This window comes from Chelon labrosus, assembly GCF_963514085.1.
Source record: "Chelon labrosus genome assembly, chromosome: 21".
NCBI lineage: Eukaryota > Metazoa > Chordata > Actinopteri > Mugiliformes > Mugilidae > Chelon > Chelon labrosus.
This window is the reverse complement of record NC_140354.1, coordinates 10,476,374-10,498,148: the sequence shown is the minus strand read 5'-3', so window position 1 is coordinate 10,498,148 and position 21,775 is coordinate 10,476,374. Positions and strand designations below refer to the sequence as shown.

Genomic DNA, 21,775 nt, shown 5'->3' with positions numbered 1-21,775 from the left:
CTGTCAATTGTTAAAGTGCTCTGGACCAATAAAGTTTCTCTTGGTTCTGACCAGTTTGTTGTTTTACTATTACATTGTTCGCACATGGCAGCGCTCATCATCACTGCAGATGTTTTTCCATTCAACAAATGGGAACTATTTGAATTCAATCAAGTTCTCATGGGCTCAGTTTTATGGTATATTTATATACAGGAATTGGTAGGTCTAATAAACCACACAAACGTACCTGGTCCGAAGGTTACACAGCTCTGATTGGCTGCTGGTAAACAGGAAGCAGACAGACATCGATGTGCGGGGTTTACATGTTTTTATTTATTTCCGTAAGGATGATAAAAAGAACATAAAAAACAGCTGATGTCAGAGGACGAGCTCGATGACATACAGGAAGAGAAGGGGACGGGGGCGGGGCCTCAGGGCAGCAGCAGTCTGTTTCAGCCAAGCAAAGAACAGGGAGGAGGGCAGGGGTGGAGCTAAACTGAAGATCTGTCTGTCAGGGTGTTGCCTAGCAACAGTACTCCTCTGGTCGATCTGAACAGGGGCGGGGTTACGGGGATGGGGCGGGGTTAGAGAACGTCGTCGCTCTCAGCCGTGTGGAGCTGCGTGTCGTCGGCGTCCGTCATGATGCTGCTGTCCTGGCTGTCGTCCACCTCTGCCGCTGATGGGAGGCACAGAGACGCACAGGTGAGACAGGGACGGGGGACAGACACAGGACACTATGAGCGACTCTAGTCGAGGCAGGTATAAATGTTTACGCTTTGTGACCCGATCAGACAATAATAAAAGCAACACAGTCCACCCACCCTCGGCACAAACCCACCAGTCAGCAGCTGAATGTGCAGGACAACTTGACCGTAACATTAATCATCACTGATACCTTCGTCCTCTGGCAGATATCTCTTATCAATGGCTTCCTTGATCTGGTTGTTTGCTCCTTTTGGATCCAGATCCATCGCCCAGCTAAAGTTCATCAGAGCCAGGTGAGTCTGACCGAGCTTCTTATACACCTGAAAGGAATGCAAGGGTGGGGAGGAGACAGGTGGAGGTTGAAGTGGGACTAATCTGTTTGTCCAGTTTTATTCGTGACGGTACTGATCAGCACAAATGATCCAGATCTCCGTCCAGTTTACTCTTCACAGTGAACAGGCGATCAAATCTAAATGTGACCTGAACAGAGCACTCTTGTGCCCGGTTACTGTGTCGTTGATCAGTGATGAGGTCAAAGGTCAGAGGGGATCAGCTGATGCTTGTTACCTTTCCGATGAGGAAGTAAACCAGAGACTCTTTGGGAACAATCTGCTTCAACTCCTCCAACTCCTGAAGAGCCGCCTATGGACAGGAATGACAGGCAGACATGTTGTCATGGTAACATGGCAGCAAGCCAGACAGGCCTATGAAACTTTGAAAATATTATAAAAAAACAAAAACAAAAAAGTGGTCCCTCTGACTATTGTATTTTTATATAACATATACATGTATACATTTAAAAGATATCGACGGTTTAGTGGAGGATTAATGTTCATTTTCTTTATTCATTGATTGGTTTGCAAGCGTTTGTCAAAGTGACACACTGTGTTCATGTGCGTGAAGCCATGAAATTACCTAAAGGTCAGTTAATGGCACCACATGTGGTGAAAAGAGCACTCATACGCATTAAGACTTAATTAAGAAGTTTGACATGAGACGACCTCTGCCTCACCCGGATGACTCTGACTGGAAGTGTTCTTGCACATGCATCGTAGCCCTCGACCTTTTCTAAATATTAACTTGAGGAGCCGTATGTGAGAGTCTGAATGAGGACATTAACCAGATGCCTGCCTGTTTTGACAACTATATTTCAACCTGATCTGGGGAGAAATTGATACCACACTGTTATTTAACCTTGGTTTGGTTTGTGTTCTGACACGCCCTCAGCAGTAAAATTTGATTTCAGGAAATCAGGAAATAATTGCATCAAAAACGGAGCATGATGTTCGTACAAATGCAGCGTCTACAGTGTCCTATTCTGCACCAGGTAAACTGCTTGGTTACATGCTTTACATATAAGCTTAGTAGGTCATATCACCACCCTTTACTCATATTTAGCAAATAGCACAGCTGCATTTGTTATCAATTATTACCATATATATTTGCATTGATCAGTATATAACAGTAATAATTACCTTGTACTTGTCATTGGCGAACAATATGGACGCTCGGTGGAACTTGCAGAGCGGGTTTTTTGGGTCAATCCCAATTGCTCTGTTCAGAGTCTCTAAAGCTGCATCCGACTTCTTCAATGCATGCTGCACCTGCAGAGACACGCACACACACACACGCTGTTACTTTTGTATTACAGCTACACGTTGACAGAGCTGCTGTCGCCTGTGGAGGATGCTACAAACAAACACATCATCTCAAAGTGAGTGCTGATGGATTAGCTCCATGCTAACAGAGCATGTGCTAACGTACCACGCCGATGTGACAGAGCAGCACAGAGCTCTGAGGGTTGATGCTCAGCGCTTTCTTGAAGTGGATTTCTGCCAAGTTGAACTTCTCCTGTTTGTAGTAAATCATCCCCAGACCATACCTACACACACACACAACATAACACAAACACACTCTGCATTATAGACTGAACACTGATCCATGTGTCAAGATCAACTTTGTATTTTTAGACGTTCTATTTTCAGGTCCATAAATGCAGGGCCCTGAGCTTTTGTTAAAAAGATGAGATTACAAAACCTGGACCCAACTGAAAATATATTTATACACATGGTACATACAGAAGATACTGGTCATGTCTGCTACATACTCTTTCTGTTAGGGGTGTTTCTTACCATGCGTTGTAGTGTCTGTTGTTGACTCTGATGGCGTTTCGGAAGCAGGCGAGGGCCCGGTCCAACTCCTCAGTCAGGACAAACTCATGACCCAACAGAGTGTACGCGTACGCAAAACCTGGGTCCACCTGAGGGACAGAGGGACAGACAGGCGGAAAGTGAGAAAGACGGGTTAGACATTTGAAGATTCAGCTGATTGAAAAGTTATGAATACACCACTTTCTGAACAGGTGACCTGTCCTGACTGACTGTTTGATGACCTTCCATCCCTGCAGTTCACAGACTACAATGAGTCATGCAACCTAGTAACCACGGTAACAGCGATTAAGGCTGGGTTACAGTTAAGAACCAGTCCCAAATTCCTAGATTCATTCTCACACAGAGCTTCTCTGCATTCATGGTAAACCTCCTCAGCGGTTGCCCAGTTGGTTGACAGGGCTGACTGTGTGATTATCTTAGATCTTCTTAATCACACACTGGGAGAGCCTCCCAACAACAAACCCTCGAGCTAACATCACATACACAGGTCATGAAAAATGAAAAAAGGTCCCTCAGACACCTAAAATCCAAATGACGTCCCACCCAGCTCACCTGGATAGCTCTCTGGAAGAACTTGATGGCAATGTCGTGCTCCCTCTGCAGACTGAAACAGTTTCCTGCAACACACCAGGCCTGCAGAGAGACAGAGTTTGATGAGACATTTTTTCTTACAGTACTGACACGTCACCCACCCAACACGACCACACAGTCTGGACGGGTGCAGTTCTCACCTCAGGACAGTTCTTGTCCATGTCGGTCAAGTCTTTGGACAGAGCAGACAGCGCGACATCTTTCTGCAGGTGCCACAGTGTGGTTGAATAAATCTCCATGCCTTCAACTCTATACGACTCGATCCTACGAACCTCACTGAACAGACGCTCCGCCTGCAAACACGCATCGTATGACAATAATGACAAAAACGGAAAAGACAAAACTTTGATAAGAACATGTAACTGCGTCAGGTCGGGTAACGGTTTGCTTCACGTTGGATGGGTCCAAGTTACCTGCGTGTACTCTGCCAATTCGAAGTAGGCCCTGCCGATGTGGGTGAGGACCCAGCCGGTGTTGTAATGCTGAGGAGGGAGGGAGGTCAGGATGCTGATGGCTTCTCTGCAGTTGTATGTACACAGTGCCTGGTAACCACGCCCCAGTTCCCGTAGCAATGCCATCACACTGTCTGAACACACACAGGGCCCCAACATGTATTTAACACACAATGAAAAGATGTGCATTTATAATACGTGTTGAAGAATGGTATGAATTATTCTCACATTTATAGTACCTGTTGTTGCCTTTGTGTCTTGAAACATGCATGCCTAATGCTAGCAGGCATGAAAGACTAATTTTGTTGACCCCAACCTACAGAATACTGCATATTTTGTTTGTACAAAACCAGTTGATTGACTCAAAATTTACATGTCGGCCATTTACTGTGATGACTGTAGAGGTTAAAACCAGAACAGGCTGTGGCTGGGTTTAGGCTTCGTTCGCCTGTCAGCAGAAACAAATTTGATCTGTAATGCCAAGAGATCTTGGTGGTGGCTAATACAAAAATAGTACTAGTATGACCTCCAGCAGCCCTGCTTGTTAGTTGTTTTGATAGTATCTGTATCCTTAGCCTGCAGTTATAAAAGACACGGATAAAAGGCAGTACAGTGAGAGAGGGTGGGTCTATTATTTAATGGTGGATAAAAACACAGTGAGTGACTCCTGAACTTGACGTACATGTCGTCAGTTTATTGTCCAACTCTCACCTTGAGGTCATCAGGTTTGACAAAAAGGATTAAATCAAAGATACATGAGGGTGAATTGAGTTTGCGTCACTCATGAAACCCTGTAAGATACTGGAACACAGTCAGAACTCAAGGGGGGGATTATTTTGAGATTTTGCACGTGGCCTGTGGTTAGTGTGTGCTACCTAACTTAGCCTGCTGCTACCAGAACCAGAAACTAGATACGTGCCAGAAAGGATGACAGTAGTAGTATTTGTAATACCTGCTGCAGCCCTTTGGTACTGGGGGATCTTAGTGTCTGGTAAACTAAGACTGGAATCCAGTCTCAGGATGTCTAGACTCTCGTTGAGGTTGCTGCTGTTCGTCGTCTTTGCTGATTTACATTTAGTTTTCCTGTTTGGGATCTTTGTTGGAAACTTCATCTTTAACTTTTTACTGTTCTCCTGCAGGGGTAGAGACAATATTAGCGAAATGAAATGGATCAGAACAATACAACAGAAATAGTGTAATAGATCAGTGTGGTGCAATGTAGTACTCCAGTAGTGCAGTACCTTGGCAGTAGAGCTGGCACTAGTAAACAGTCGAGAGCTTCTTCTGGGCTGAACATTTGGAGGACCTGACATACTGGGACTGAGGACCTGAGGGGAGCCACTGAGAAAAAGACAGATCCAAGAAAATTACATCAATATAAGCAAAAAATAGTTTGACATCACTTTCTGCTAATAATCACACATAAGTGTAGATTTTAAGAACGTCAAAACCACTCAATAGCTGACAGACAGCAAATAACAACAGTCAAAGTGTCGGTAATCTCAATTTACTGCCGTTGAGTGAAAAGTGAGTGAGTGAACAAAGGGGTGACTTCGGACACAGCGCAGCTTACCTGGTATGTGGTGCAGAGGTCTGTGATTGGTTGAAGGGGATGGGGAGAACATCTCTACTATTGCCACTCTGACTGAAGACAGACTTCGACTGGCTGATTCTGGAAACAGACTGAGAGCGAGAGTATAAATATGAGAAACTGGAAATGACAACAAGGAGATAAAACAATACATGGGTCTGTTATTAGTAAAGTTCTGTATAGTGCCCCCTGCTGGACAATCACTACAATGCATTAAAGAGAAATCCACTGATCAATAAGATGACCCTGTGAACACGGTGCTGTACAACATAACACACTTTTGACATTTTTTCTGTACACATGGATGTCAGAGAGCATTGTTTGGTAGTACATGTACATGTTTGTTTACCTTCTTGCTTGGAGCTGTACTTTGTGTTTCCATAGAAGCTGAATAGTTCTGAAGATATGTAGGGTCTCCAGGACTGGGCTCCAAGGGCAGGATGCCAAAACTACACACAGAGTCAGATCATCACGATCAATGCGTTAACACACTTAAGAGCTATGGGAGAAAGCCGACAGACTGATTTGTGCCTGAACTGCACTCACCTTGGTGTGAGAGGGCTCAGGGCGGCAGGTCCTCCCAGTAAACTCCGCCCACTCTTGGGTTTGTTCTGTTTTGCCAATAGAGAACCGGCTGATGCCATGGAAACTGTGTTACCCAGTAAGGAGCCAGTCTCTGGGGAGATGAGGGAGGAGTCGATGTAGGAAACCGACAAATCAGACGTCAGCTTTCCATTAGACGATTCTAGATTCAAGCGATTCAACTCCTGAAAAACAAGAACGAATTTTAATCTGGTTATCGACCTGATAACATCAGTAATGTTCAGGGCAAACTGCAGGAATGTGTGTATAGCGTACCAACGTGTCCTGCGGCGTCTCCATAAGGGCAGTGTCTAAGCGATGGGAGGGGTTCTGGGCGGGGCTTACAGATGGAGGGGGTGGGGCTATCGAGGAGTTCTGTAGAGAAGACAACCTGAAGACTTGATCTGGATCTGGTTTCTCTCCTGAAATGCAAAAGAACTCTTGAAGTCACATGACAGCTCGGTGTAAATCATGACTCAGCAGGTGCATGTGCGTGAGTTACCTAGGTGACAGAGGTTCTGGAAAGGTGACCAGAGGAACGGGTTGAGAGTTAAACTTTTCTGGAAACACTCTGAACCTTTAGCAACACGATCCGTCTTACTGCTCAGAGAAAGAGACACAGAATAATCAGTGATCAATAGGTGAAAGACACCCGAAGCTGCAGTCTGAGAGGACTGGTTTATTACCAGTAGATGTGTCCCAGTAATGACAGCGTAAAAGAGGCCGAGTCTCCAAACTCTGTGATGATGTCATCTTGACTCTTCTGTTTGTTCAGCACTCCACCAATCAGAACCTGTTCTCCTTCAGCCAACCTGAGACAGAGAGGACCGTTGATCATATTTCATTTATGTTATCCATTGATCCGTTTAAGAAAGCAGATGTAATTGAATGTGGTTTCATTATCGTATCTGTATCCTCTTTTGTATTATTATTGCTTTAAAGGAACCGTATGTAGGATTGTGGCCAAAACTGGTACTGCAATCACTTTCAAAATACTGTAGAACGGTGTATCCCCTCAGCCTCCCCCCCGACTCGAGGTTGCCAGCTAAGCTGCAGGATCCAGCAGGAACGTAGGCTGCTACAAGGAGCTTCCAATGGCAAGTGACGAGTCCTACACAGTAAGTTTTCTTTTCTGTTAATAAAGTTTATGCTTCATGAGAGATGTTTTGTGAAGTAATTATGTATCGCAAAAAATTTACTAATGGCGATTAGCCAAATATTTCGTAAAGATGTACTGTAATACCACATTTCAGTCGGAACATAGATTGTTTTCATACCCTGCTAGTGGTGCGATATAAAGCTTTTTATGAACGCATTTAGCACGGGCGACCATGGAAAATCCACTGTCTATATGTACGGAAGCACGGGGCTTTTAGCCTATACCAACAAACATGGTAGAATATAGCATCCAAAAGTCGAGGGTCAATTCCACGCCATTCCGGACTTTGTCACGACGTATTTCGGATTCATAACGAGGTCTTTTAGGTTTAGTAACGTTATACATGTTTTATCCGACACGTTCGTAGCTGCAGCTGCGGTAACTAGAGCAGAGCTGGCAACCCGGATGACGAAACTCTACTGACTTCGTGATTAGTAGATAGCTTGAGGGTGGCGCCTCAGACCAAAACACAACATGACAACATCAACATCAGTTGAGGGCTGCAACTTTCACTTTTAAATGACAATATCCTGGCCGGACCACTGTTGTCAGTGATATAAGTATTTGAAATTACATATCTAGTGACATATCAGGGCCATTTTATGATTAATTGAAATACATTTCTTACATACGGTTCCTTTAAGAAGATCTGAAACTCATATTTAAAAACCTTCATTAACAAACAGAAAAACAAGGAACTGCCTTAGTTTCTATTCAATATTAACACATCTGCATTAACTCACTTGCTGAGTTCGACGCAGCACTTCGCCAACAGGAATCGGACCTGTGGTGTAGAGCAGCTGTGAGCCTTCAGCAGCCGGTACGCTTTATACGGCTTCCCCGAGCGGTAGTAACATGTAGCCAACAGGTAGAGAGCCTCCTCCGACCTCACTGGGAGACAGACAGACAGATCAGCATGTAACCAACAGGTGGAGAGCCTCCTCTGACCTCACTGACACACAGACAGACAGGTAGAAAGACAGACAGGCGTTACCTTCAGCGTAGAGTCTCTCAGCAAGGAAAACAGCGTCCAGGTAGGCGTAGTGGTTGAGAGCCTGCCACACTGCAGCCTGAGCAGAGAGAGAGAACAGATTTAACATCATATAGGCTTGACGGCTGGTACCGAGTACCGGTCTTAAACTGGAAATGGTTTGGGCAAATCCCAGTACAGATAATTCCAGCAGAACTCAATACACTTATCTGCCATCTGTTTATGCGTCTGCTGTTAAACACGACACCACGTTTGCTCTCTGTGGGAGTCACCAGGAGCACCTCCCGACAGTACCGTCACAATCAGACTTTATTACGACTCTGAACCTTTTGTGACAAGTTCTGCAATTATGCTGTGATCTTCTTCACTCGCAAATTACGCATCCAAAGGAATAATGTCTCTGCATGTTCGTCTCCTTTCATCGCAGCAAAATGGGATTGTTAGGCGCACAGACTAAATAAACAACACTGTCATAAGCCATAATGTATCATTCCCCAGACAATCTTCACTCTTCGTCAAAGAGCAGTATCACGTGAAAAAAAAACTGGTTGGTCAATAGAGAACACACATCGATCAGCCACAATATTAAAACCACTGACAGGAGAAGTGAATAACATTGACCATCTTGTGACAATACAGTGTTTTGCTGGAAAACATTTAGACCTGGCATTCGTGTGGACGCTACTTAGACATGTAGCACCCACCTAGACCAAACCAGGCACCCCCACCCCATAGCAGTGACATATCCCAGCATCCCCAGCAGGATGCAGCCTGACACAGACATACACGCAAAAACAGTTTGGGAACAACTAAAAAAAAAAACCATGAAGAACAGCACAAGGTGTTGACCTGGCCTCCAAATTCACTAGATCCCAAACTGATCAAGTATCTGTGGGGTGCACTGGGACAAGCCTGATCCACAGACACCCCCCCCCCCCCCCCCCTCCCCTCAATGCACAGGACCCAAAGGCCCCCCAGTGAGTGAGGACTGTCAAAAGGGAGACGCACATAATATTAGGCAGGTGGTCATAATGTTTTACCTGATCGGTGTATGTACAATTAATTATTTTTCTTGAATAAACAAACACAAAAGCATAATATTTCTGTTTCATTTGTTTGACTGGGATCTCTCTGTCTACTGAAAGTACCGTCAGGACATAATCCACTGATGTTTTGAGTATTTTATTTTTGTGGAGAAATGTGGACAACTCTGGAGTACAAATACTTTTAAGTGGCAGTGTATATGACTGATTGTTAATGGGTACTTTTGTACAATGAAAGAGCTCCGTTTTGTTGTTAAGCGCGGCCGTGGTTTAGCCACTGTTGGCCTCCATTTACAAATATTTCTCTGGTTTACAGTGTCAGATTATGTGTCTCATTATATCACCAAACGTACATGTTGGCTAGCAGTAAACATCTATACGTTTGTTTAAATGTTAAATACATTCATTTTATATCCTTTTATCATTTTTGATATTGGATTTGGGATCCTGGGAGCCAACAGTCATAATCTGTGGAAAGATTACAGAACTCATAGTGCAGACGGCAATCTGGTACCAAGTTATGATTAATATTTACATTCAATTCACTACACGTCGGAGAATATTTGGAAAATTCAGCACATTCTGGCTCGTTGTTAACGTGCTCCGGACTGCACTGACTGAACCTTTGACAACAGAGCAGTACCATTTTAGGTTTGCAGTTTTATTGATCGGTGAATACTGTGACACTTCTGTTAATGTACGGTTGACTTATAATTGCTGTCTCTGTCCTGCTCCACGGACAGGTTGAGGAGGTTGTTTGTCCCTCAGGTAATAAGACTTTACAACGAAACAACTGGACTGTGGTCATTGCTGCCACTACTGCGCATATATATATTTTTTACACAGCATTATATATTATTATATAACTTAAATATCTTTCATATCTGATTCTATGTAATGCTGTTACTGGACAATGAATTTCCCACGGGATAAATAAAGTATCTATCCATCCATCCGTTGTTGGTCTGACAAAAGCGGTGACTGTATCTACTGTTATGGCTGTTTACATCATGTGAATCACACATGTAGCTGTAGTGCACTCCAACACACTGGAGTTGTGTATATAGTGTAGTCTTAATTAACACCAGCGGCATAAGAGTGATTGTCAGGTTCATCCTCACGTTGCAAGGGCCTGACATTACTGGTTTCAGACCAGTGTGCTGGATATGTTTCACTAGCAGCATGTTCCATTTCATCACAGTAAAACACTGTTTGTTAAAAAACACAAACACACACACACACACACACACACACACATATATATATATATATATATATATATATATATATATATATGAAGCAGCTTCCATAGCACCTGTGTCACAAGCTAAACCCTAACTCTGAATCACTAATAAATACAACACAATGTTGTCAATAGGTTCATCAATACACTGAATCCACCAACCAGAGATCCCATGTGACGGGATCCCCTGAGATCAGCTGCCAGTTTAAATTCAGATGGTTAGTGATGGAGCGGGAAGCCAGAAGAGATGCTCTTGCGTTTAAAGAGCGTCTATTGACCACTGATTAAAGAAACACGAGTTGTTTATGTGACATTAAATTGACCCACCTCATCGCAGAGCTGCATGTCAACACAGGGCATTTTGTTACGCTCACGCCGCCAAAAACAACCCGGTTCATTCAGAAGATCATGCCCGTTTCGATTGAACATTTAACATTAAGCAGGTTAAACGTTGGCTGATTCTGGTTGACATGGAAGCTCACAGCTAATGTTGTTCATGTTGACCGGCAGCTAGCTGGCGTTAGCTTGTATTAGCACCGAGAGGCTAGTCAGCTGTTGGTTAACTTCAGCCTGCTGCCACTGGTCTATGGTCAGACCTCAACACCAAACTCGTCAGATTTTTTCACGAGAGTCGTTTGTGTTCACGCACCGGTTTTAAAGTCGTATTTCTGCGGACATAAACAAGCTCAGCTCAACGTTAGCCAACGCGTTAGCTGGCTAACACAACTCTGTTAGCTGTTAGCATTTCAGATTTAGCGACGCTAACAATACAAAACTCCATTTGAAATCCAGCGGTTTGGTATCGTCCTGCTCATTTGCAGAAAACATACCTACATACCAGGCCTTTAAACATACGACCGATTCTACTGTTAAATTCGGCACAAATACAATCAAACACACAAGTCGGGCTTCCGTAAAATATAAACTTTAATAACTGTTTCCGCTACTACAGCCGAATCTCCTCTGGCCATTTCGACCTCAATCAGACTGAAGGTTCATCAGACGAATATACTGAAATTTCACTGTGTTACATATCAATTAAAACTAAGACTTGTTTTAGACGTATGCCGAAGCGACATGTAGCACCAAATGTATCACAAAAAGCCAAATGAGCTGTTTTTATATGTCTATTTTTAACAATAGCAACTAAAACCTAAATCGGACGTTTTTAAAAAGGAATTCGGCATGACCTATCTGAACTATAACCAAGCTGGTATTAGCTAACGAAGTAGCATTTTATTATTCGCAAAGCAAACGACAGACCAAACAAAGGCGTGGTAATAATACCTTAACATTAATAACACTAAAAATAGCTCCGTGTTTCTAGCGGCGGGCAGCGGGGCCTGTAGCGGGGAGACAGCTCTCTCACCGCGGACTGGACCAGCCGCTGAGGCCGAGACAGAGAACGCAGCACGGCTCATAAATACTCGGCACCTCGCTCATGACAACGACCCGGAGATGTGTTTTTACCTGGACAGGTTCCTGCAGCACCGTCATTCCGCCTCGAAACTCCGTCTATCTGTTCCTGTCGCCTGTCCCCCTGTTTTCTCTCGTTCTTTCTTTACTTCAGTCTCGAGCTGCAGCCGAACATTTGAACACACCGACCGTTACCAGCCGAACACAGCCGAAGAATCCCGAAGAGGGTAAAAGGCCGAGGCGGAGATGAGCGACGAGGCGACGAGCTTGTTCTTCTTCGTTGGGTAAATTGTTGGCTAACAAACTACATACTGCCACCTAGTGTACCGGCACATGTTTCTATTATTTTAACGTTCCTATTTTTGTTAGTGGGCTATGTATAATAACTCAAACACTTTTGCGTTTAATTCAATCCAGTTTAACAGCAAACTGCATCCTCCAAAATGGTGATACACTAACAAAGGGGTATTTAGTGCAGGACTGTTATATTAGAATGCAAGTAAAATTTTGAACTGTTGATCATTTACTAATCTCAAGACAGATTCACTATTTTATGATCAAATGTCAAATAAATAAAAAAAGAAGAACTAAACTAGAACTGAAAAACAAACCCACGTTGGGGTTGTTGTCATCGACAAGCTTTTGGTGAATTTATCCTGGTTCTCCATCAACAATAAGACATAAGACATAAGACATGTTTATTGATCCCACGTATAGGAAATTACCTTGTCACAGCAGCGTGGGAATTTGGCAAAAAATATATACAAAACAGTGATGACTTAGACTTCGACATGGGAAAATTACCAGGGGAAAACAAACACAAGTACTAATTTGGAAAATAAGCCTGTAAATTACTTAAATTTTATTTAATTTAGTTTTTAAATTATTGTATTTCTATTTCATTTATTTATATATATAATCGTTTTATCTTATTTATTCTTTTTTTTTTAACTATCTTCATTTACTTTTCTTATTACTTGTGTTTTTTTTTATGAGCAACTGTGACCAAGCAACTTTCCTTGTGGATGAATAGAGTCTAATAATCACAGTAACATGTGGAGGATTATTTAGACCAATCTCAGTCTGCTAATTAAACAGACTATTATAATTTAATCTAACCATCCTCTGCAATATTTAGTTTTTATGCATCTTAAGTGTTTCATATATTTTCCTGTGTCCTGTCCTGTGATTGGATAAGAGGTGTTGTGTTAGTCTATCTGATCTCAGTTAGCGTTAGCTACCAGAACTAGCTAGCTGCTACTAGCCCAGTGGCTACAGATGAGGAGGAAGGAGCATCACTCTGATATTCATTCTGCCTCCATCATGGTTACTAACATAACTATGAAGTTAAAGAAGTCTCATCTAAGGACTTTACTAATTACATGAAGTTATTGACCTCTGACACATATTTAAACAGTGGACAGCAGAGTGGGTGGTGGATTAGTATTTAGCATTTAGCTAAAACTGTCCATAGATGTAGTTCCTGGAATGAATCCATCTAATGCAGAGGTCTTCAACAGGGGGTCCGCGACCCCTAGGGGGTCCGCGGAGGTACTGCAGGGGGGTCGCGAAAATGTTTTGATTGATTAGACATTTTTTTATATTCACCTCCACAATTTTTTTTAAACACACATGAAGTTCTTTTTAAATGTTATACAGCTTGGGGATTATGGGGAAAAGAATCAAGGCTCTAACTATTATATAACATATATTTATGGGCGATTTCCTGATAGTAGTGATCATAAACGGCAACAGAGTCAACCATCTTGATGTAAATAAACGATCTATGCTGCTGTGCCATACTATAGGACCGGTTTAATATAAAACACAATTTTATACAATATATATATATAAGTAGGGGGTCCCCGCTCCATCTCTCCATCAGATTGGGGGTCCTTGGCCTGGAAAACGTTGAAGACCCCTGATCTAATGTATAAGTCCAGATATGAAGTAAAACAGTCAAACATTCACGTTACAAGCCTGGACTTTTTCCTCTAAACGTGTTCATCCTTCATGGTTTCACCTCATTATGTTTATGAACTGGTTAGAAGTTATCTCAGGAATATCGCACTGCTTCTAAATGTTCACTCCACTTTCTCTTTTCTCTGTAACATCTGATGATGTGTGAACTGAGGACAAAACAACAAACACCAGCTACCTTGTTCCCAAACTACAAAGTAAAGTAAAATAAAAGAAACAAAAAGACATTTAACAACCCTAACTCCTAACTCTGCCCTCCTCATCTCCCGCTGTGCTGGAACAGGAGGTGCCCTACTGGTCAATGAAAGCTCTTGGGTAAAGAATCAGATCTGAGTCAGGTTGTGTTGGTTGGAGGCGCCCAGCAGGTGTCAGTGTGACTCTGATAACAGTTTAAAGCTGGTTTCATATCTGCTACTGAATCAGTACCTATCCCACCAGTTTATTACCACTAACCTCCACGGTACTAATGGAATAAAGGACAGAGAAAATGTCATCTTTACTTTGAAGGTCCAAAGTAAAAGACCCATCGTCTAAAATGTTCCTTTAGTACTTAACAGGCTGACGTTTAACCTCCTATGGGGTTGTTAACATTTTGACAGTAAGGTTAGCTCGTTCAGGTGGTTACTGTATGTATGATGTATGATTCTTTGGCCACTCTACGGAGTATCCTGACATAGACCTCCGCATAAATGTCACTACAGCTTGCAATGTTCTCTGAATTCACTGTTAATACAAAAGTCCATTGTTATCATGAGGAAAAACATTTTTCTAAAATTCTGCAATACGCTGATAGAAATGTGGAAAATTAACTCTTTACTTTCTACTAAATAAATGATGGACATGCTGCCTTTGATCTCATGGATAGTTTAAATAGGAACAGATTCATCGGAGATTTTCTTGATCTTCGCTAAACCGACGACATTCAAGTGAGTTGACAGACTTTGAAAGTTAAATCTTGTTCTTACAACACAGATTCATCAGAGATTCAGCTGATCTTCGCTAAACCGACGACATTCAGGTAAGTAGATAGACTTTAAAACCCGTAAACCAACGCATCCAAGGTAATGTATAGTAACACGTCACCAACAACAGTTCCAATGGACAGAAGGAGTCGTTCCCAGACAGAAGAGATCCCACGGATCACAGTGGACACGGTTCGTCCACCGATCGAATCCTTTTTTAGCACGATCACACCAGACCAGTGGGTATATTTTAGTTCTGGTAAACCAGACGATGACACCAACTATATGTTGGCACAGCTGAGCAGAGACTTGACAGTGCTAATTTCCAAATCCTTCCTGGAAAAAATCAAACAGGGACGTCTTATATCTGAGGAGGTTGTCTTGTCCAGCATGGGTGACACACTTTCTCAAACCTTTGCTCAAGTCCTGGATGTTAAAGAAGTGGTCCGCTCTGAGAGCTCAGAGGTGTTGACCAGCTTAATTGCCCAAGGCGTGGCTGAGAGCGTCAACTCCTCCCTCTCTGCTGGTGAGGACACTTCAGAGCCTGAAGTTGAAGAGCATGTCCCTTCCAAAAAAAGAATTGAAACTATGGTTTGTTATATCAGCAAGATGTTGAAAGAATTCATTGGGAAGATGAAGCGCAAAACGTCTGGTCACCCCCCCCCCCCCCCCCAGAAGATGTGGAGTCTAGAAAAACTGAAAGCTGCATTCAGTTGTTAGACACAGACACCCAGGAGACAGCCTCCATAAGAGTCAAGAAGAGCTGTAAGACTAAAAATACAGAGGCTGACACAGAGAGCCAAGAAGACGCAACCCCAGACTCCTCCTCTCTCAAGGATACAGTAGTTGAGGATGACGCTTCTAAATCTGAAGATGAAGAGGACAAGAGTCCTGAGTGCAGGATGTGCAAACTGTCCCTGAAGAGAATGGGAGGCATGATTAAAGGGTTCTTTGTGAAACCTTTATTCAAAGAGCCTCCTGACGTCCCATGGGTGACCACTGTGGAGGTCATTGTACTTGAGCAGCAGTTTCCAGATGTTGCTGCTGTGGTGCTCATTGTACCTGAGCAGCAGTTTCAGGCAGGCAACGCTGTGGAGGTGGTTGTACCTGACCATCACTTACCAGGCAACAAACCAACCCAAGACTTTGATCAGATAGAAGCCTCTTCTCTGGAGATTATGGTAGTGGAGGATGAAAGCGCTCAGTCTGATAGAGAGACCAAGAGCTTGGCAGAGAGCAAGGCTTCAATTGCTCTTCCAAAGTCCAAGAAGAAACTGTCTGTGAAAATCAATACTAAGGGCTTTTTTGCGAAAAGGATTTTCAAGGTGCGACCTGCTGTAGTCAGATCAGCATCAATAAAGTCATCAGAAGTTGGTGCTGCAGAGAGCATTGGGCTTCAGCAGCAGGTCCCTACTATGCTGGTCACTGTTCCTGATGAGCAATTTCCAGAGCCCACCGCTGTGGTGCTCATAGACCCTGAAGACAAACCAGCCCAAGACTTTGAAACCTCCTCTGTGGACAGCACTGCTCAGCCTGAGATTGAAGAAGTCCAGGGTCTGGAAGAAAGACCTGCTCCAGCCACACGTCCAAAGTCTAAGAAGAAATCGTCTCTGAAAGGAGTGAGTACTGCATTTAGTGGCTTCTTTGTGAAACCACCTGCTGTTACCGCAGCCCGCATCTCACCAGAGGCCACCACCGTGGAGATCCTTGTGCCTCAACACCAGTTACGAGAAGACAAACCAACCCAAGAGTTTGAGCAGATGGAAGGCTCCTTTCTGGACAGAGTAGTTGAGGACAGCACTGCTCAGTCTGAGGTTGAAGTCCAGGATCTGGAGGAGATACCTGCTCCAGCCACAAGTCCAAAAAAGAGACTGTTTCTGAAAAGATTGAGGAATGCATTTAGAGGCTTGTTTATTAAATGACGCGTTGGGGTGGCATCAACTCAGTCACCAGACCACCACCGTGGAGGTCAGTGAACGTCACCAGTCATCCAAAGACAAACCAGCCCGAGGCATTGAACAGATGGAAGTGTCTTCTCTGGAGATTATGGTAGTGGAGGATGAAAAGTCTGACAAGAACTGAAGAAGAAGAAAAACTTGATGAGCCCTCAAGAGATGATCAAGAAAGGTGCAAACTGTGTGTCAGCGTTTTTGTTGAGAGCCTAATTTCACGGGCCTATGCAAAAGCAAAGATAAAATATGATATGGACGAGTTTGAGGCCATCCGCTACAGGCTGTTCATCAAAATCTGGGATGAATTCAAGCGAGACAATGTTAACATACTGCCGGAAAGGTTCAGGAACCTCAAGGCTGTCTTGAACGACCTCTGCAAGAAGTGGAAATCTGAAGACAATGTTGTGTTGTTGTGATTTTCATGGATCTTGACCGACCAGTGATTGACAGAGTGATTGTGGCTCCTTTCAAAGAACATCTGGTGAAATCTACATACAAACCCACCAGGAAGCTCTTTAGCCATTCAGTTAAGATCAGTCCCGTGTAAATTGTGGGGATACCTTCTGTTCTAGTGGTTTCTGCAAGACACAGACCAGTGGAGCAGGGGTTCCCTTAATGTAGGACAGTTTTAGAGTTCTAAGACTCATCTCACTGGACAGTAGTACAAACTGACAGCTACAAGACGAGGGTTTTATTCCCTATCCTCAGCTTTTGTCAGTTTGTGCTGCTATCTATTTTGGTGTGGAGGGTTTTCCCCGGGTACCCTCATTTTTCATTTTATTTCTTTTTATTCCGTTTTATTTCCTTTTATTCCATTTAATTTCCTTTTATTCCACTGTGTTCCATTGTATTTTGTTTTAAATTCCATTAAAAAATAAAACGTCAAAAAATAACATTTGAGTTCCTCCTTGTCTCTTCTTTTTTTTGTCATATCAACAGTTCAACTAAATTTCTACTTTTTCTGGTAGAAAAGACTGCGTTGTTTTGGGGGTTTAGTATTTCTTTCTATCAAATTAAAAACCTTTGCACAGACACTAAAGATGGTGGGGTTTTTTTTATGCTGAGCATCTGAAGCTGGCTTTGGCCTATCAACACAGTTTAAAAACTGGTATATAGTTTGAAGTTAGAACTTTCTACATAAGTTGAAACGGAGGCTCAGTAATGCAATAAACACATTGTGCATGTCTCAAATTACACCCAGAAGAAGAAGAAGAGCGGACAGTTCAGCGATCCTCATCCTGTCAGAACACAGGAAAGAACACCAGTCTATGCAACACACTTTATTTCACATTTAAGACAGTATGACATCATCAGAAAACCACCAACAAACCACCGAGCAGGGCTATGCTAATGCTAATACTTGAATGACAACACACATGATCGTATCATCAGGGTCCGGGGCTACAGAGTGCAGTTTGCTTCCGGAGAGAGCCGACATTTAGCCACCGTCAGGTAGGTCTCCACCTGCAAACACCAGCATCATCATCATCATTATCCTCATTGTCAGCAGCAGTGTTACATCACCATGACGTCACTCTTCTCTTCCTCCTCACCTTGTGCATGTCCTTCTTGAAGCATGCCAGCAGTTCGTAGGTTCGCCTCAGTGACTCTTCGTAGTTTCCGTAAGTACCCAGCTGGATGGCAGAGTCGTCAGGGAAGATTTCGGCTGCATCCTGATTGGCCTGCGGGGCCAAGCGGTTTGTCACACAGCTGGTCTAGAGATGATGGGAGTAGCATGTTCGGGCTGATTTTGCGTGTGTTCTCACCCTGAAAAGCAGCAGGATTCCCGTCTTCAGTTCAGACAGTTTCATTGAAATCTGGTTCCTCGGAGCAGAACCTCCGGACAGATAACGGCTGGGATACTCCCAGGACTCAACCAGTTGGTAGGAGATACGCAGCAGCTTCAGGACCTGGAACCAGTCAGGGGACAGATAACAGCTCTGTAGATTCATTACCAGAGTACTACAAGTATACAGTATTGTATTATGTTAGTCATAACAGACATAACTGTGTGTATAACACGCACTCTCACATGACTTTATTCCTCTTGTTTATTGTTTCTGATGCATTACACACACAGACACACACTAATACTACACACGACTACTATAACTACACATACCACTACTAACACTACACACACTACTCATACTAGTCACACTACAAATTATACTACTCACATCACAACATACTACAATAAGTGAACACTACTACAACACACACTACTACTATAACTACACTCACTACTACAGTTACTATGTAATAATACTACACACACTACCACTGATATTAAACACACTGCTACTATTACTACAAACACTAATGTTTCATGCACTACTAATAATGATACTACAAACACTAATTCTAATACTTCATACACTACTAATACTAATAATACAAACATTAATTACTTATCCTACACATACTATCTATGTAATAGACAATGTACTAATGTGCTCATTATTTTCCATCATGTAGTCCTGTGTGTACTGTGTAGTCCTATGTGTACTGCGTGTTGACTGACAGAACTGCGTTGCGTCTCATGCTTGTCGATGGGGCTGATGATGTAGTCAGAGTTGCAGAAATCCTGCAGAAAGATCTTGTTGAGTTGACGCTGCTCCTCCGTCTGCAGAGAGCTCTCCTAACACACAGAAAGACAAAGTGTTACACACAGTTCAGGACTGGGATCCTCCAGACATCCTGTTGTGCGCCCTTTGTGTCCCTGCGACCTGCCGTAGACGTACAAAGTCAGTGAAGAGTCTCTGGGCGAGCAGGTGGAGGTGCTGGACCCTGCTGACTGCGATGGAGAACAGACGCTGGCTGTCTGTGATTGGCTGAGGGGAGACGCCGAGAAACACGACTGACAGCAGGAGAACAACTGAGGGAAACAGACAGGTGAGACAGGTAAAGAGTCAGCATCACTATATGACTGTTAATGTTCAGTTTATTTCATTTTAAATAAATCAAAGTTGTAGTGGTAATGTTACGGGGTGCCACAGTAGTTACCATGGTCATTTTTATCACAATCACTGCTGCCTGTGGTAGTTTCAATCTTTACTTACGAGATGTTTCCTGGTGTCCTTATCAGTTATGTCTTACCTTTGTCCATGGCTGGTGTGGGATTGATTCAGGTTCTGGAGGAGCTCAGTCCGACCTGAGAGCAGGAGTTCTAATGTTCTGATAGTTTCAGCTCAGAGCTGGTTTGTGGCTTTATAGCGGAAAATGTGATGATTAAATTCATCAACAGAAACATGAAACGGACAAACAAGTTTGTGACGGTGTCTAATTAATATTGACACCTTGATATATAATATTTATGCATGCATTGAAAGCGACTGCTGGTGATCAAACTGTTTTTGAGGAGGAAACACTGAAATTCATGTTAATCACAAAGGTTAAATATCAGCCAGTCAACAAGGTTTAAGTGAAAAAATCTTAATTTAGAACAGAAAACAAAACACTTTAAAACTTTTAGAAGCTGAAATTATCAATGATTTTAAAATCATTTTACAAAAGAAAATCAATTCAAAGGTGTTTTTCAAAGAAAACTGAGACATCGATGTACAACCAGATCATAACAATGCAAGAAAGTAGAGGTCGACAGTGGAGCACAGCAGCGTAAAGTAGAGTGCAGTGTGCTGCAGAAGACTAGAGTACAGTAGAGTAGAATACAGAGCACAGAAGATTACTGTAAAGTGGATAACTGCAATGGACTAGAATACAGTAGAAAACAGCAATTACAGTAGAGTCCAACATAGTAGTAGATTACAGCAGAGTAGAGAAGTGAAGCATTGAGTACAATGAGTTCTGAGTACAGAAGAACAGAATATAGAACAGAATATAGTACAGCTGAGTACAGTAGAATAGAGCCTACTACCAGAGTAGAATAGAATCTAGCAGACTAGAGTAGAGTGAAAGCACCTCAGAAAAGCGAAGAGTACATTAGGGTACAGCAGAATACAGAAAGTACTGTAGAGTGGAGTACCACTGAGTACAGTACTTCTGAGTACAGTAGAGTACAGTAGAAACAGAACGTACAGGTGAGTAAAATACAGTAAAGTGGACTATAGCATAGTATAGCAAGATATAGTAGAATACAGTAGCATATGGCAAAGTAGAGTAGAGTAGAGCAGAGCAGAGTAGAGTAGAGTACTGTATAACTGAGTAGAGTAAAAAAAAAAGTATAGTAGAATAGAGTAGTGTACTGTAGAAAAGAGAAGAGTATATTAGAGTACAATAGAATACACCAGGTACTGTAGAGTAGAAACGAGTACTGTACATCTAGCTAGCAGAAAAGAGTAGAGTAGAGAAGAACAGAGTACAGTACTGTAGAAAAGAGAAGAGTATATTAGAGTACAATAGAATACAGCAGGTACTGTAGAGTGGGGTACTGTATGTCTGAGTAGATTAGAGTAGACTAGAGTAGAGTAGAGCAGAGTAGAGAAGAGTAGAGTATACCACTGTAGAGAAGAGAAGAGTATATTAGAGTAGAGTAGAACACACAACATAACAGCATTAAAACTTTACAGGACAGAAACTCATCTGAATATTTATTTTTTTATTGACAGTCTGAATTTCCGTAGATTTACGGGAGGAGGCGTGAAGATCTCCTCCTGTTTTGCGTTTAAAAAAAAAAACAGAGTCAGATGTTTTTGTCCTCAGAGGTGTGAATTTATTCAAAGCTGTCACTGATCTGAGGACAGACGTTCAGCAGAGGTGGCTTACATCACAACACTCCAGCTGAATTTATTCAACGCACATGAAAAGAGCGAGGGACTGACATTAGTTCTTGAGCAGGACCTGGTGGAGTGATGGAGTGCTCCATCAGATCAGATGACGCTGCTTACGATGTCCACCGCTCACCGGGGAGTGGAAGTGGACGTGGGACTGTAAGGTCACATGGTTAAATCTATGGCTGACGTGTTCAATGGATGGATGGATCAAATGTAAAGAACAAT

At 42.7% G+C, this 21,775-nt stretch overlaps 2 protein-coding genes across 2 annotated transcripts; both read right to left on the bottom strand.

The window, feature by feature from the left end:
• Positions 1 to 290: 290 nt before the first annotated feature.
• Positions 291 to 12,130, bottom strand: cdc27 (cell division cycle 27). Its single transcript, XM_084570155.1, has 20 exons — positions 11,978 to 12,130; positions 8,225 to 8,300; positions 7,974 to 8,121; positions 6,758 to 6,883; positions 6,574 to 6,671; positions 6,348 to 6,493; positions 6,036 to 6,256; positions 5,839 to 5,938; positions 5,472 to 5,581; positions 5,140 to 5,239; positions 4,851 to 5,031; positions 3,860 to 4,032; positions 3,587 to 3,739; positions 3,408 to 3,488; positions 2,817 to 2,944; positions 2,449 to 2,566; positions 2,160 to 2,288; positions 1,252 to 1,326; positions 875 to 1,004; positions 291 to 655 (listed from the first exon to the last, which is right to left on the bottom strand). The coding sequence occupies exons 1-20, from the start codon at positions 12,002 to 12,004 to the stop codon at positions 564 to 566; spliced, it is 2,412 nt and encodes an 803-aa protein (XP_084426281.1). The 5' UTR covers positions 12,005 to 12,130; the 3' UTR covers positions 291 to 563.
• Positions 12,131 to 18,218: 6,088 nt separating this feature from the next.
• On the bottom strand, positions 18,219 to 19,926 carry gh1 (growth hormone 1; the record flags this gene model as incomplete). The annotated part of the gene is made up of 6 exons (XM_084570028.1): positions 18,219 to 18,281; positions 18,371 to 18,499; positions 18,584 to 18,727; positions 19,342 to 19,458; positions 19,562 to 19,695; positions 19,917 to 19,926. The coding sequence occupies 6 exons, from the start codon at positions 19,924 to 19,926 to the stop codon at positions 18,219 to 18,221; spliced, it is 597 nt and encodes a 198-aa protein (XP_084426154.1).
• Between the last annotated feature and the right edge of the window lie 1,849 nt (positions 19,927 to 21,775).

Excerpts from the sequence above, each read along its gene's own strand:
- cdc27 (XM_084570155.1), bottom strand. The coding sequence starts at position 12,004 with ATGACGGTGCTGCAGGAACCTGTCCAG. Across the intron at positions 8,122-8,224 it reads TGAGAGACTCTACGCTGAAG|TGAGGTCGGAGGAGGCTCTC; the intron begins GTAACGCCTGTC and ends TCTGTCTCCCAG. Across the intron at positions 2,945-3,407 it reads TCTTCCAGAGAGCTATCCAG|GTGGACCCAGGTTTTGCGTA; the intron begins GTGAGCTGGGTG and ends TCTGTCCCTCAG.